This window comes from Euphorbia lathyris, chromosome 2 (genome assembly GCF_963576675.1).
Source record: "Euphorbia lathyris chromosome 2, ddEupLath1.1, whole genome shotgun sequence".
NCBI classification, from domain to species: Eukaryota; Viridiplantae; Streptophyta; class Magnoliopsida; order Malpighiales; family Euphorbiaceae; genus Euphorbia; species Euphorbia lathyris.
In genome coordinates, this window is record NC_088911.1 from 115,523,845 (window position 1) to 115,539,441 (window position 15,597).

At 39.6% G+C, this 15,597-nt stretch overlaps 1 protein-coding gene across 1 annotated transcript; it reads right to left on the reverse strand.

Annotated features, from left to right (window-relative positions):
- Nucleotides 1-12,728: 12,728 nt before the first annotated feature.
- Nucleotides 12,729-14,768, reverse strand: LOC136219583 (cytochrome b5). Its single transcript, XM_066007043.1, has 4 exons — nt 14,613-14,768; nt 14,268-14,371; nt 13,354-13,420; nt 12,729-13,264 (listed from the first exon to the last, which is right to left on the reverse strand). The coding sequence occupies exons 2-4, from the start codon at nt 14,352-14,354 to the stop codon at nt 13,020-13,022; spliced, it is 399 nt and encodes a 132-aa protein (XP_065863115.1). The 5' UTR covers nt 14,355-14,371; nt 14,613-14,768; the 3' UTR covers nt 12,729-13,019.
- Nucleotides 14,769-15,597: the final 829 nt, after the last annotated feature.

Consider the following 15,597-nt stretch of genomic DNA (forward strand, 5'->3'; position numbering starts at 1 on the left):
TTTGATTTGACTACCCCCTCTGAGCCCTCATTTAGTTGGTCTTCTTTTGAGAACTCGAGTTCATCCGAGAGTACCCCTAGTTGTAACTTGTCAGAGTTACATAATACGGTGAGAGAGCGTAGAAATTGTCGCCCCAGTTTAATTGAAACCCGAAACCTTTTCGTCGTCGTAGTCCCTACTGCTCCGGTGATAAACCCTAGGACTTTTTTCGGAATGGAGGCTTCCCCTTCAACTTCGATTAGGAAAAAAAAGCCCCGCGCGGAGATCACTCCATCTCGTATGAGTGCCGCGGATCTTGCCAATTTGGCGGATCATTACCCATGTATTAAGAACTATGGGACCGAATTGGCGGCTGCTCATCAGCGACCCGCCTTTCCCCCTAGGGGATACCTCTCCCTATATAGGAGTCATGTGGAGCGGGGATTCCGTCTTCCTCTTCCCAGGATGATGGCGGATATCTTGGAGTTCTTCGGGATTACCGTTTGCCAGCTATATCCAAATGGATGGTTAGACATTGCTCTAAATTGTTTTTTGTCTTCGAATATGGGGGTAACCTGTACATCCCGTGTCTTCCGATCCCTTCACAAGCCTTCGAAGCGTCAAAATGAGTCTTTCTTCACCTTTGTCAAATTCAAAGGCTATTCGCCTTTTAGTGATAAGATGTCGAACATCCATCTCTGGGACGAAAAGTTTTTCTTTGTCAAGAGCGAATCCCTGGGGTTCCCATTGAATTGGAATGCTAAACCTCAACATATGGCTGGGGACTTGCGTATACTGACTGATAGTGATGAGAAAGTGGCGGATCTCATGAAGAGCATTAAAATGGATGCTTGGACGTACGCCGATGCTCTGGAATTCATGAGGAATGACATTCCCTTGATCCGCCGCGAGGGGGACCTTTGTTTCTTCCTTGAACCTTGATTATTTTGTTGTTCCCTTGTCAGTGATTTGTCTGAGGCCAGTCGCGCCCTTGTAGAGAGGCGTAAGAAGCAGAAGGAGCTGGAGGCCCAAATGAATGTGCAGGTGGCGAATCCCAGTAAGAGGGATGAGAAACGCCCTTTGGAGGGTGCTGCGAACCCTCCTAGAAAGAAGACGAGGTCAGCTGCTGCCGGTGGAGAGAAGTTGCTGGCGAATGCCATGAAGGCTGGGAAGCCAAGGATGGACTGGTTGAGTTCCCACCAAGAGCAGGTACGACCGGCTTACTTATCTTTGTTCTTTAGTTTTTATAGATCCTGATCTTTTTGCTCGGGTAGGTGGTCAAACCTGACTTGGGGAAGTACTGGGTTTCCAAGTATGGTGCTAAGGGATCCCTGGGGAATGAGGCGGTTGTGAATGACCTGAATGAAGCCATTGGTCAGTTGGGAGAGGTTCAAGAGAACCAGACTAAGTTTCTTGGGTCTGATCATGCCAAGATGGGAAAAAGGGATCTCCTTTCAGTAAGCTTTTCTCTTCATGTTTTACATTTTTGGATGAAAGGGTGATCTCCATGAGAGAGACTTTGTTTCTTAAACGGTCCTTTTATCTTGTCAGGCCTATGCTCACATGCGCGCAATGGAGGCGGATCTTCTCTAAAGGGTAGCGGATAAGGCTACCATTCAGAGGCTAGAGAATGAGGTGGTACTGGCCAATGCCAATGCCAATGCAACCGCTGCTATTGCACTTAATCAGAAGAAGGATGACGAGATCCGCCTGCTGAAGGAGAAGATGGAGAAGGATGATGCGGATCACAAAGCGGTGTTGATGAACACAGAATTGATGGCGGGTAGTCGAGCATACTACTATGGTGAAAAGATCATGGCTTACGTTCGAGTCGCCTACCCGGAGATTGTCTTTGTAGATCCGGAGTACGTGGTCCCCAAGGTTGAGGAGGCCCTCAGATATGAAAAAGTGATAAATCCCCGTGACTTCATCCGTGACCAGGTCCGAAAAGCGCTGAAAGGATTAGATGAGGAAGTCAAGCCCATCGTTAACTTGGATGCGGATGACCTTGATGAGACGTCTAAGGAAGCAGGGGATAAGGCAGATGTTGTAGAGGTCAATGACACGGCTCCTCAAGCGAGGATCGTTGATATGGAGAAGGAGGTCCCTTTGCAGGATGCGTCTCTTGAGAAAGAATCCCAAGTGGATAATGCTGTGAACATTTGATTTCGTTGTAACTAAGTACAATTTTTTGCAAGCCTTTTGGCTTTTAATTTTAACCTTATATGCTTTATATCGTTTAGCAAGTAAATTTTTTGTATTTAGGACTTTATTGTACTGGTTTGAGGTAGGTGGCCAACCATACCTTGGAGTGTGAGCCTTTTTGAAGGCTTTGAAGCTTTTTATTCCTTTTGAGGAAGTTAAGCTGCCTTAGGCGATCTATTTGCTTCCTACCTTTGAGGTGAATCGATCCGCCGCTAGGTCTTGAAATTCTTCTTTGGGAAGAGTATTTGAGAGTGTAAAGATCTCACGTCTGAGAAATGTTTTAACTCTGCCTCTGAGGGTGATCAATTATTTCCTATCTTTGAGGTAAATTGATCCGCCGTTGAGATTTATTTGTTCTCCTATCTTTGAGGAGAAGGTAGTCATGCCATGATGACATTATTCTACCATGGGAATGCGTTTTATTGCCTCCCCCTTTTTGAATCTGGAATATTTATATTGCTGCAAGAAAATACTTAAGAAAGAATTTATAAGATGAAAATTTCTCTTTATCGAATGGCGATTCGCCTTATTACAGCAAATTGGTCCTATGTGTGAGCCTCATTAAAACCTTTAATAAGAAAAACCACATGGGATAAAACCTTACTAAAGGAAAAAGATTACTCAAGACCTTGGTTACATTTTACTCTCTGGCGAAATACTTGCGGAGGTTCTGAATATTCCACATCCGTGGCAGTGTGTTCCCCTCCATATCTTGGATCTTGAATGTGGCAGGTCCAATTTTGGTGACTATCTTGTATGGTTCCGTCCAGGTGATTCCCAACTTTCCTTTGCCCTCCGTGGATTGAATTTTGTCCGCCTTCCGAAGCACTAGATCTCCCGGGTTCAGATCCATGAGCTTGACGTGTCTGTCATGGTAGGCTGCGATCCTCTGTTTGTAGACGGCCATTCGTGCATACGCTTTCTCCCTTTTTGCCTCCAGTTGATCGAGGCTTTCCCTCAACCTTTGTTCGTTCTTGTCCTCGCAATAGAACAAAATTCTGTCGCTAGGAACCTGAATCTCTACGGGGATCACAGCTTCTACGCCATAGGAGAGGGCGAATAGTGATTCACCTATTGCCGTCCGTGGAGTGGTCTTATATGCCCATAAGACACTCATCAGCTGATTCGCCCATTTTTTTTATGTTCGTCCAGTCTCTTTTTTATGCCTTTGACGATTGTCTGATTTGTAACTTCAGTCATCCCGTTGGATTGGGGGTAATAAACAGAGGTGAACCTGTTCTGAATGTCTTGGCCTTCGTAGAATGCCCTGAACTCTCCACAATTGAACTGCGTCCCATTGTCGGTGATAATCGTGTGAGGAACTCCGAATCTTCTTATGATATTATCCCTTACAAATTCGACCATCCGTTCTGCGTTTATGGAGGAGATAGCTTCGGCCTCAACCTACTTCGTGAAGTGATCCACAACTACTATCACATATTTCCTTTGTCTCTTGGTAGGAGGGAAGGGGCCGACAATGTCAATACCCTAGATGGCAAGGGGTCGTCCTTCAATAATAGGCTTTTGTAAGTGCTTAGCCGTATGAGACTCGTTTGCATGGACTTGGCAATTATGACAAGTCTCTACCAGTTTCTGTGCATCGAGTTCCGCCGTGGGCCAATAAAATCCGGATAACCTGGACTTTTTCAGAATGGAGGCGGATGCTTCATGCGCTCCGCAAGCACCCTCATGTAATTCTTTGAGGATCTCTTGTCCTTCTTCCATCGTAACACATTTCAACCAGGGGTGTCCAAAAGATTTCCTGTACAGCTGGTCATTTATTATGCAGAAGTATGCCTCTTTTCTTACCGTCCGTCTGGCTTCCTCTTTGTCTTGAGGCAAAGTCCCGTTTGTGAGATGCTGTTGGATCGACGATCTCCAATCTCCTATGACGGGCGTAAGAAGGGCTATGACTTCTGGGGCGAATTCCGGTTTGACTTTCACCTCGAATGGGCACTGCATGTCCGCCCATTGATCTTTACTTGAAGCCAGCTTAGCCAGGTGATCCACTTCTGTGTTTGATCCTCGCAATATGTGAACTAGCTCCCACTTGGTTTCTTTGACTTCCAGATGGTTTAATAGCTTTTTGACCTCCTCTACATATTTGACCAGAGTTTCATCTTTTACATCAAAATTTTTGATCACCTGATTGACCATTAGCTTAGAGTCGCTATAGATCACAACTCGCTCTGGCATAATCTCCTTCAGTAGGCGTAGCCCCAATATCTAGGCTTCATATTCTGCGGCATTATTTGGTGCATGGAACCCTAACTTCGCAACATAATGTAACTTGATGTAGTGAGGTCCCTTGATTACTACGCCTATTCCAGCACCTTTCGCTGAAGAAGCGCCATCCATGTACATCGTCCATTCCTCCACTTTTGGTTTGGGGAGGTTTATGCCCTCTTCGGTGAATTCATTTATAAAGTCTGCCAAGACTTGGCTTTTCAAGGCAGATCTGCCTTCATAACGAACATCAAACTCGTCTAGGCGGATCGCCCACTCCATCAGCCTCCCTGAAGTTTCTGGCTTTTGTAATACCTTCCTCATGGGTATGTTGGTGCGGACGATGACTGTGTGTGCTTGAAAATAAGGTCTCAGGCGAATCGAAGTGGTGACCACTGCCAAAGCCATTTTATCCAATCTTGAATACCGAGTTTCGGCATCTTTTAGGACTTTGCTTACATAGTAGATCAGATATTGTTGGCCATCTTCTTCCCTTATCACGACTGTGCAAACTGCTTTATCAGTAACAGAAACATACATGTACAGATTCTCACCTTCCAAAGGTCTGCTCATTAGAGGCGGTTCTGAGAGGAAGCGTTTGATCCCTTCGAAGGCCTGCTTGCAAACTTCATTCCACTCGAATGCTTTCTGTTTTTTTATCACTTTATAAAAAGGTTGGCATCTACGAGTGGAGCATGAGATGAATCGACCAAGTGCTATGATCCGCCCATTAAGGCGTTGCACCTCTCTGAAATTTTGTGGCGCCTTCATATCCAGTACAGCTTTGATTTTATCTGGATTGGGGCCTACTCCTTTCTGGCTGATCATGTATCCCAGGAATTTTCCATAAGTTGCCCCAAAAGTACACTTCTCAGGATTTAACTTGATGTTATGATGGCGAAGGATTCCTAAGACTTCTCTTATGTGCTCTGCATGCCTCTCCATGGTGGTGCTCTTAATGATCATGTCATCCACATAAACTGAGAAGTTGTCACCCTTTCTTCCTTCGAATATTTTGTTCATCATACGCTGGTAAGTAGCTACGGCGTTATTTAGCCCAAAAGGCATGACCTTGAAGCAATAAGTCGCCTGGTGAGTTACAAAGGAAGTTTTGATCCTGTCTGATGGCTCCATGAGGATCTGGTGATAACTCGACTTCACATCTGTGAAGGAATATACTGCATGTCCTGCAGTTCCGTCAACTAGGATGTCAATGCAAGGCAAAGGGTAGTTGTCTTTGGGACAAGCCTTATTAAGGTCCGTGAAATCGATACACATGTGGTATGATCCGCCTGCCTTTTTAACTAGGACCACATTTGCTAGCCATTGTGTATAAATAACTTCCTCAATGGCGTTCGCCTTCTTCAGTTTAGATATCTCTTCCTCTATCACTTTATGTCTCTCTGGCCCATGATTCCTTCTCTTCTGAGCCACATGAACTGCGTCTTCGGCGATATTGAGCTTATGAGTGATCACATCTGGACTGACTCCTATGAGGATCTCATCCTTCCATGCGAACACGTCTTCTGATTCGAGGAGAACTTTCGTAACATCCTCCTTAATCTCAACTCTTAGTCCTTTGGCGATCCGTACCTGCTTACCATCTGCAATGAGGAACATTTCTGTATCTCCAAGGGCCGTCGTAACAAGCTCATCTTCTTCGTCATCCTTGGACTGAGGGCGAATTGATAAGGATGCAGAGTATGTTTCCTGAGCAACCTTCTGGTTCCCCTTGATCATCACACCTCCCTTGGCGGTAGGGATGTACATCGTCAAATGGCGTATCGATATGAGAGCCGCCACCTCTGAGATAAAAGGTCGCCCTAAGATAATGTTGTATGCCAATTGACCGTCCATGATGGAGAACTCCAGATCTCCCATCCATACCTGATCTTCATCTGTTAATTCGCATTCCAGCATCACTTGTCCCTTTGTCTGGATTGTTTGACCTGTTACTCCCAGGATATCTACGATGGTGGTCTCTATTTGAATAGGATCAACCTTGAGCTTGGCGAATGCTCCCCTAGTGATGATATTGCACGAACTGCCCGTGTCTATCATCACCCTTTTCATTTCCCATCCTTCCACCATCATAGTGATGACGAGAGCGTCTGCATGTGGGGGGATCGCTGGACCAATATCTGCAAAGGGGCGATTGAGTGATGCTCTATCTAGAGCGATAGTTTTTGCCTTCTTTACGGTAGGCTGGTACCCCGGTCCGCCAGCGATAACATTAATGACCCCCTTAGCCTTCTTCTTTGGCTCATCTCTTGGTTTATCGCCATCTCCTTTCTCGTCGTTCTGGATGAACCTGTCCAGTTTTCCTCTCTCAATAAGTCTTTCAATCTCCCTAGCCAACTCCCAGTATGCATATGTTTCATGGTCGTTCCTCTTGTGATACTTGCAATAATTCTTGGGGTTTCTCCCCGTATTGGTGTACTCTCCCCCTTTTGGTTCGGGGTATGAAATGCTCCGTTTGTGTTGGCTGTTTTCTATCCACATTAGCACTTCACTTTTGGAGGCGTTTAACGGTGTAAACGATGGTGTATAAGCTGATTTGTTCCTAGAGCCCCTTCGCCTATTTCGGGAGGATGAGTCAGAGGGCTTTTCTTTCTCCTTATCCTGCCTTCGGGATTCGCCTTTCCCTCTTTTTGGAGGAGATGCCGACTCTCTTTGGATGTCATCAACTTCCATGAAATCCTTACACCTCTCCATCAGCTCCGCCATAATCTTTGGCTTGTTTCTAATAAGATCCACCTGTAAGCTCTTGCATGTTTTGTTTTTTACTACTGCTTCTACATCCATGGAGAGATCCACATCTACAATGCGAATGCATAACTTATTAAAGTTGTCGACATATTCCCGAAGGGACTCATTTTCTTTTTGCTTTAGCTCGAAGAGCTTTCACGATTTTACCACCGGTGGAATGCATCCTGTAAACTTTGCGCAAAACTCCCGACTCAACTGGTCCCACCTATTTATCGATCCCGGGGGGAGAGATTGGAACCAATCATATGCTGGACCCTTTAGCGTGGTGATAAACATCCGGCACAACACTGCTTCACTTGCACGGTTAAGTCTAAGCAACATGCGATACTTTCTTGCATGTGCTTCAGGATTATCCTCACCGGAGTAGGCTAGTATGTTCGGGATCTTAAAATGCCTATCGATTTCTTCGGCTTCAATCCGCGCAGTGAAGGGTGATTCTCGGTTGTCGAACGGATTGTGCCTAACATTCTCCTCGTTCTGTCTGCATATCTCTGCCCTGATCTGATCCGCCATAGAACCTTGATCCCTTCTTGGGCGTCTCCTACTGCGAGACCTGCTTTGCTGCGAGGAAGAGGAGCTGGATTCTGATGAAGGATCTGATGGTGACCTTCTTCCGCCACTGCCCCACCCCCTAGGTGGAGACCGTCTGCCTCCTCCTTGATTTGGTGGCGGATGTTGAATGACCTGGCGAGGTGTCCCAGCTCGGTGTTTGTCCTCCCTTCGTTCGGGAGGTGGGGGCGATCTCCCACGTCGGGAGGATCTAGTTCGATGCCTGTGATGAGAACGAGATTTGGATCATCCTTTTCTGTGGGATCTGGTTCGTCTCCTATGTCTGTGACCATCACGTCCGCCTTCCAGTTGATCCGCCACAGTGTTATTTCGTCCCTGATCCACCGACATTCCAGTTTATACTGGAGGAACTCTAGGTTTGCCAATAGTAATTCCTAAGTTTGTCATGTTCCTCAGGGGAGCTTGATCATTCCGACGACTTCCCTCTGGTATATCGGAAAATAACCTTCGGTTTATCGGTATATCACTAGCGAGCTCCGGATTAACGATTGTTGAATCCACCGGCCGGGAGAGAAAAAATGACGAATCACGGGAAGCTCTGGGCCTAAGATAGGCGTTCTGCCATTGTGATAGGGTTGGCCTTGGCGGACGACGCCGATTCAGCGTGGGAATAGTCCCTGTCGTGGCTCCTCCTACATCTTGATTGTCCAGGTAGGCCCTTAATCGACCCTCCATAATGGGTCTGTGCTCTCTCCCTATGGTACTTGCGCAAATATCCCAAAAGGATTCTGGCGACATGTCCCTTTCATCATGGACAGTTGGAGCATTAGGATCAGCGCAGCCAGCGCTTGCAGGGGGATTAACTGAAAGTGGTACTGATGGTGTGGTAGCTCCTGTTGAGGGGTTAGACCCCCCACTTGCCATGCTTGAATCGTGAACTGAGTCTTTTTTTTATTAGAACCTCCACCTTCACCGCACCAATTGATGACCGGTGCTGAACCCTTGATCGGAATCCTTCCATGCGGGGGGCGTCGTTGGGTTCGACGGGGGGAAGCTCCGATGCCAAAGTCAGTATAAAGCAGGAGAATAAACTGTATTGACAAAGTAGGGTTTAAGGAGAGCGTAAAAGTGTACCTCGATAGCTTGGGATGCAAGCTATTTATAATCATGTAGTCGTAACTCCTAGTAACTAGAAAGTCTCCATTAATGTCTCATTAATGGCGGTTACTGATCTTATTCAAGTATGACCGTTAGCTCATTAATGGGTTATTAGTTGCCTTTATTGAGAATCGGCTCAACCATTCGTTGGGCGAATCGAGGCGTAGGTTTGACTACGGATGGCGTGTGGAGGAATCTATGAGATCCGCCACCTTGATGGCTTGCTTGATACGCCATAGCTTTCCTGATCGTCCGAATACGCGGTCGTTTTGGTAAATATCCTTTTTGGTCTCGTAAATAATATCTGGTTGTTATCAATATATATATATATATTTTTGTTGTTGGTATGTGACTATGTAAAACGTAATTATCATCAAATTCTAGTATTTTTTTTATCTAAATTAATCGGAATAACTTTACAAAAAAAAAAAAAAATTTTTTTAATGACTTGAAATAAATGAAATTGAGTAACTTTTTAAACATGTACCTGAACTTCAGTGACCATTTCTATGATTTACCCTTCTAAATGGATTTGCACTGTAACATTCCAAATAATATGTAAAAGATGCATTTAACCGGGTCAGTTCTTAATTGCAGCATGTTTAAAATTGTAGGTCCCATTAATAATAATAAATAATAATAATAATAATATTTTTTCTTCAAAAAAATTAATAATAGTAATCTTTTCAAATAATAATAGTAATAACAATAATAATAATAATAATAATCCTGAAAAATGGACCATAAGCCTTTTTCCCACTTTTTCCACCGTACTTAATAATAACCATAGAAATGTGATTTATTTTGTTTCGAAATTTTGAGGATTAATTTAGTGAAATTACTAGTTTTTGGCCCGTGCGATGCACGGATTCATCTTAATATATAAATATTAATAAAAATATAATCTAATAATTACAATTAATAACATAAAGGTGCTATATAAATTAAATATTATTATTTTATTTTCACATTTACTTTAAATAATCTTCTTATATATATATATATAATAATAAAATTAAAATTAATATATTATATATTATATTATATTTTTTATCAGTAAAAAAGGAGAAAGTGACATCTCAGTTCCATCGTTACTATTTTATATTATATATAGATAGATATGTAGAGAATTATAGAGATTTTAGGGATTAATTTAAATTATGTAAAACTTTTAGATATAGTACGGATAAAATAATCATTTTATAGATAAATATAATAATACAATTAAAATTAATATATTAAATTTTTTATCACTAAAAAAAGGAGGAAGTGACACCTCAGTTCCATCGTTACTGTTTTATATTATATATATATAGATATGTAGAGAATTAGAGAGATTTTAGAGATTAATTTAAATTCTGTAGAACTCTTAGATATAGTACGGATAAAATAATCTTTTTTATAGATAAATATAATAATGAAATTAAAATTAATATATTATATATTATATTATATTTTTTATCAGTAAAAAAAAGGAGAAAGTGACACCTCAGTTTGTTCGTTAAAAAAAAAAATGAGAAAAACAAAAGGTATCCATCAGCTATCTTTGGTCAAGTGGCAGTATTAAAATGGCCATCCATTTGTCTTTGGTCAAGTGGTAGTATTCTAATGGGGTAGGTAGGTAGGATAGGAGGTATGTACAACTTCCCCTACCCTACGCCCTTTTTCTATTTATTTATCACATGGGAAAAATAATAATAATTCTCCTCTCATCTCTATCGAGATCAAATCCTTATTACTCAAATTTTAATGTTCTATTTAATAATAAATAAATAAAAATTCTCCCATATAAATTCAAAATCAGATGAAACACGAATTCCAGTTGAATCAATTCTATCAATTATTTAACGAAAATGCTAATTTAACAAGAAGTATTAGGCCTGCTTGGTAAACAGTTTTTTTAGATAAAATTAGATGTTAAGGCACTTTAGAATTTTGGATAGTTTTCTGTTACCTTCTCTTCTTGAGGATAGGATTGGGGTCAGTCTTCCTAGACTGATTCCGGATTAGGTTTTTATTTGTTTGTTTTTTTTCTTCCCTTCTTACAAAAAAAAAAAAAGAATTTTAGATAGTAAAAAATCTCTGATAGTTTTGTTTGGTTACAAAACTAATTTAAAAAAAAAAAAGTTGGTTTTATAAAGTTTTTCAATTAATTTATTGCTTCATCATTTTTAAAGGACATTTTTACATCTACTGATACCATTTAATCCCAAATAAATATTCTATCATACTTTTATTTATCATTTCAGAAAGAACTGTAAATCAGCTAACTAAAAAGTTAATCAACTAACAACTATTTGTCTAAAAAGTTAATCAACCGTCAAATCAGCTAACTAAAAAGTTAATCAACTAACAACTATTTATCTAAAAAAAAGAACCTAAGTTAAATATAATATAAAATGAAAATTTAGAGAACAAATTTTCCCTCTCTAGTCTTTGGCACTCTTGAATAACTTTTGCATGAGAATACAAGTTTATAGCACTACTCTATGTTAATTTACACTGCAAGAGATCACCCATAACTAGGGGTGCACACAAAAATCCGTAAAACCGAAAAATCGAAAAACCAAACCGAAACCAAACCGAAAATAAGGTTAACCGAAACCGATGGACTAGTGTACGGTTTTTAATTTTAAAAATAGTGGTTAATGGTTACGGTTACGGTTTTTATATTCTAAAAACCGCGGTTAACCGAAACCGACCGAATTCAATTAAATATATAAAAATATATTTATTTATATTTATATTTATACATATAATTATACTTTATCCCACTTAAAATAAATATAGGGATCAATAGCAAATTTAATAAGAAACACTAATTATTTTCGGTAATTAAGACTCAATGATGGAATATTTCATCCCAAATGTTGTGTACTATCAAATTTGTCATAAAGTAGATAATTAGTGAAATTAATATAAATGGATAGGGCTTAGTTGGTAAAGCACGGATGATAAGAATTCTAGTACAAAAAACATAGTAATTTAATGCCTTAAAGAGTTGTTGTAAGGGAAAAATCTAGTGTCCTATCCATAGTCCACACGTACATAATGCACACATATCTCTCTATGTTGTTAATCTCTTCAACTCGCCATTAACCCGTCGTTCCACTCACAATAAAAATTAAAAGTTTTATGATTATTATTATTTTATTTACTAATGGTTAAAAACCGAAATAAAAGGTTAACCGACCGAAATAATTGGTTAACCGATTAGTGGTTAACCGAATTTAGTGGACTAGTGTATGGTTAGTGTTTTCAAAAAACCGATAAAATAGTTAACCAACCGAATTAACCTTAATGGACTGGTTAACCGACCACGTGCACCCCTACCCATAACCAATCCGTATTTAACCAGTATAATTAACTGAGTTAAAAATCCTTCATTATAAACCATTCATGTAAAAATTCATCAAACATGTGATAACAAAAAATATTAATAAGAAGATATTCGATTGCTTTTAACTATTATCTAATTTATGAAAAATATTACTATTAGTAAGAATAAATAAATGTCGATTTATAATATAATTATATAAATAATTTGCTTTAAAAAAAATATTTAAGGGTTCCAAAGTCACCATGCAATGGGTTTGCCGTAGGGTGAAGAGAAAAATCCCCATCTCCATCCCATCCTGTTTGGAAAAATATTTTTCTGCATCCACATTACTGTTCCCGTTAGAACAGATCTCCATCCGAGTAATTATATGGTACTCATGGAATACTATTCCCAACCAATCGTGTATATATAATTTTTCTTTCCACCAACATATATGTGTAGTGATGTTCAAAATGATTTTGATTGGCGGAGAGTATTACTCCAAAGGCGGAGTTTGCAACTTCTTCCCCCACCATCTAATTAAAAAACAAAACAAAAAACATAACAAAATGCTATTGTCCTGCGACAGTATTTATTTCTTCACATGAATAGAATGTTGAGCGTTTGAGAAATTCAGAGCACATTTAGAGCAAGACCAGAACAGACCAGACTAGACCAGACCAGAGAAACTGTAAAAATGATGGGAATGGAAGAAAGGCAAGAAGTAAAGATATAACCTGTTTATGACCCAACAAAGAAACCATTGTCTACCTGATAAAAACCCTTCCACATACATTCCCACCTAGACCAATTATGAATTCTGGGCACAAGAAAAAAGAAACAAATCTAAAGGCTACTCTTTCTTAGTGAAGTGTCGCACCGCCAAGGCTAGGCCTAGAATCAAGAGAGGCACAATAAACTGCAAAATCTTGATAAGGAACTCGGAGCTCTTCTTCTGATTGCTGTTCTTCTTTCGAATATGAGTACGTTTTAATGGAACTGTTGCTGCGTCTATTTCCCCAATGTAATACTTTTCCATCATATCTCGTGCTGCGTCACTGTGACCAACATCTTCAAAATCGTTTGTTGCATCCGCCCCTGCACATTTCCAGTTCCATTTCAATGTTCAATATTCATCACTCCATTATTCAACTATAGTATATACTGATCAACAGCAACTACTTTACCAGTTGATGAAAGCAACACTTCATCTCCTCCTGGATGATCATCCATGAAAGGTGTTACATCGTACACCTGAATTTCAACTCCAACATTAACTTAAATCAACATGTTTTCTTATCCATTTTTATCAACCCCAAGCTAAGAACTCATCAGATTAATCATTTACCATAGAGAGAATTCGAAAAGAAAATTAATGATATCATGAATAGTTAACCAAGTTTCAAATGGATCGACAGTATATGATGTTTTTCACTCCTTTCACATTAACTCTTTATCTTCCATTCTAAACATACATAGAATTAACATGGGATAAGAGTCAATTTGGCACTTAAAGCTGGCTCACAATATTAATTTTCCCTCGAGATGAAATTCCGGAATCAATCTCATCTTTCAACTTGTCATTTTTCTTTTCAAATTAGTCCAAAATTAAGCGTGTTAGCATAAGAAATTTAAACAAACAGAAATCATATGCTGACATGCGTCACTTTTGAACTAATTTAACCAAAAATGTTAAGTTGTAGAATGAATTGATTTTGGAATAAACGGATCAGGCAAATCAAATTGAATGGCCAAATGACATACCTGGTTTTGAGTATTCATATTAACAGAATTTAAAATCTCTTCTCTTGTATTAGCACTCAAAACCCCATCAATTTATATGCCAAATTAATTGGTTGAAAAGTAAACAAAATCCAACAGACACCAGAGTGCAAAGGTCAACAAACAATACAAGCCACATAAGTCTAATATTTGATATTTACTTCAAGTATCAGTGACTCTCATAGCCATAGCCATAGCCAAGCAATCACACAAACAGAACATTATTTTCCCAAGATAATAGATCAAACTTAGACAGTCAAAATTTTCATCTTCTAATCTAAGAAAATGCAAATATTCTCAGAAAGTAAACTAATCAAACCTTGCCAGAGATAATCAGCCAACAATCCTTAATTTTGTTGTGCTGGACAACATCTTCAAATAAGTAAACCCTTGGATCTGGAGCCATAGTTATCCTCTTCCTCCCTAAGAAAAGAAAAACAAAAAAAGGAAAAACTATAACCCACAAAAATCCTTAATAAAAGAGGGGAAAAAGATCTATCTAGTATAATCCAGGAAGAGAAGTAATAGCAATAACAAAACCCAGAAACACATATGATAATACGATTTAAAATCAATAGCATTTATAAGAACTACAAAATCAAAAAAGGACATCATCTGAATCAGAATTGACAAATTGAAGAATCCATGAGAAGGATGAACTTACTTGCGATGTCAATGAGGAGAAAATTTGAGAAGTCTTTCTGTTTCCTATCACTGACTTTGCCTGACAATGCAAAATGACACTAATGCTAGGCTGCTTCGCAATTTATCGACGGACAAATTTTACTCAAATGCCATAAATAACCCTCTCTTTTGTACTATTTACGATATTGTCCTCATCCTTCTCCAGGTGCTGAGGCATGCGTGCCCCCATATATTATGATTTTATTAGTATAAAAAACAAATCTACAAATCTGACGACAGCTCCAAAGTAAAACATCGTGTTCCGAAATGCCAAATTAAATAATAGTAATAACATTAATATTCGATAGCAATTCTATTCATAGTGTAATTTTATCATAATAATATGCAAAGAAATGGTTTCGAAGAATGGTTTCGAAACCATCATTATAAATCATATTCACAGAGAAAGAAATCGCTGCGCTGATTTTTTGGCAACTCAAGCTCATAATTTTAATTTAGGGATTACTCATCTTGAACAAGAATTAGCAGGTATTGAGGTGCTCTTGCAGCAGGATAAATTGGGTTTGGGGTCCCCAAGAGTTGTAATGTCCTAGTCCATTTTATATTGTAGGTAGTTTTTTGTTTAGTTTAGTCTTTTGTTTTGGTCTGTAGTTTTTTTTCGTTTTCTTTGCTGTTGTTTTTTCTTGTTAGTTTTCTGTGTTTTTGGGTCTATTGTTTTTTTGTTTGTATTTCTTCGTTGTACACCAAAAAAAAAAATGCAAATATTGTTTATTGGCTCTGCCATTGAGGCCTGAGCCAGGGGCTGATTGAGGCCTGAGCTGGGCCGGATTTAGGGGGTCAAAGGGGCATTTGTCATCCCTCCCTTTATTTGGAATTTTTTTTCTAAAACGACGTCGTTTTGGTTTATGCTTTTTAATTTATAAAACAAAGCAGCAGACGTAGGAGACTCCTTCGATTCTTCTCCTCTTCTCGATAGACGCAGTAGATAAGGCTCCAGCAAGCGA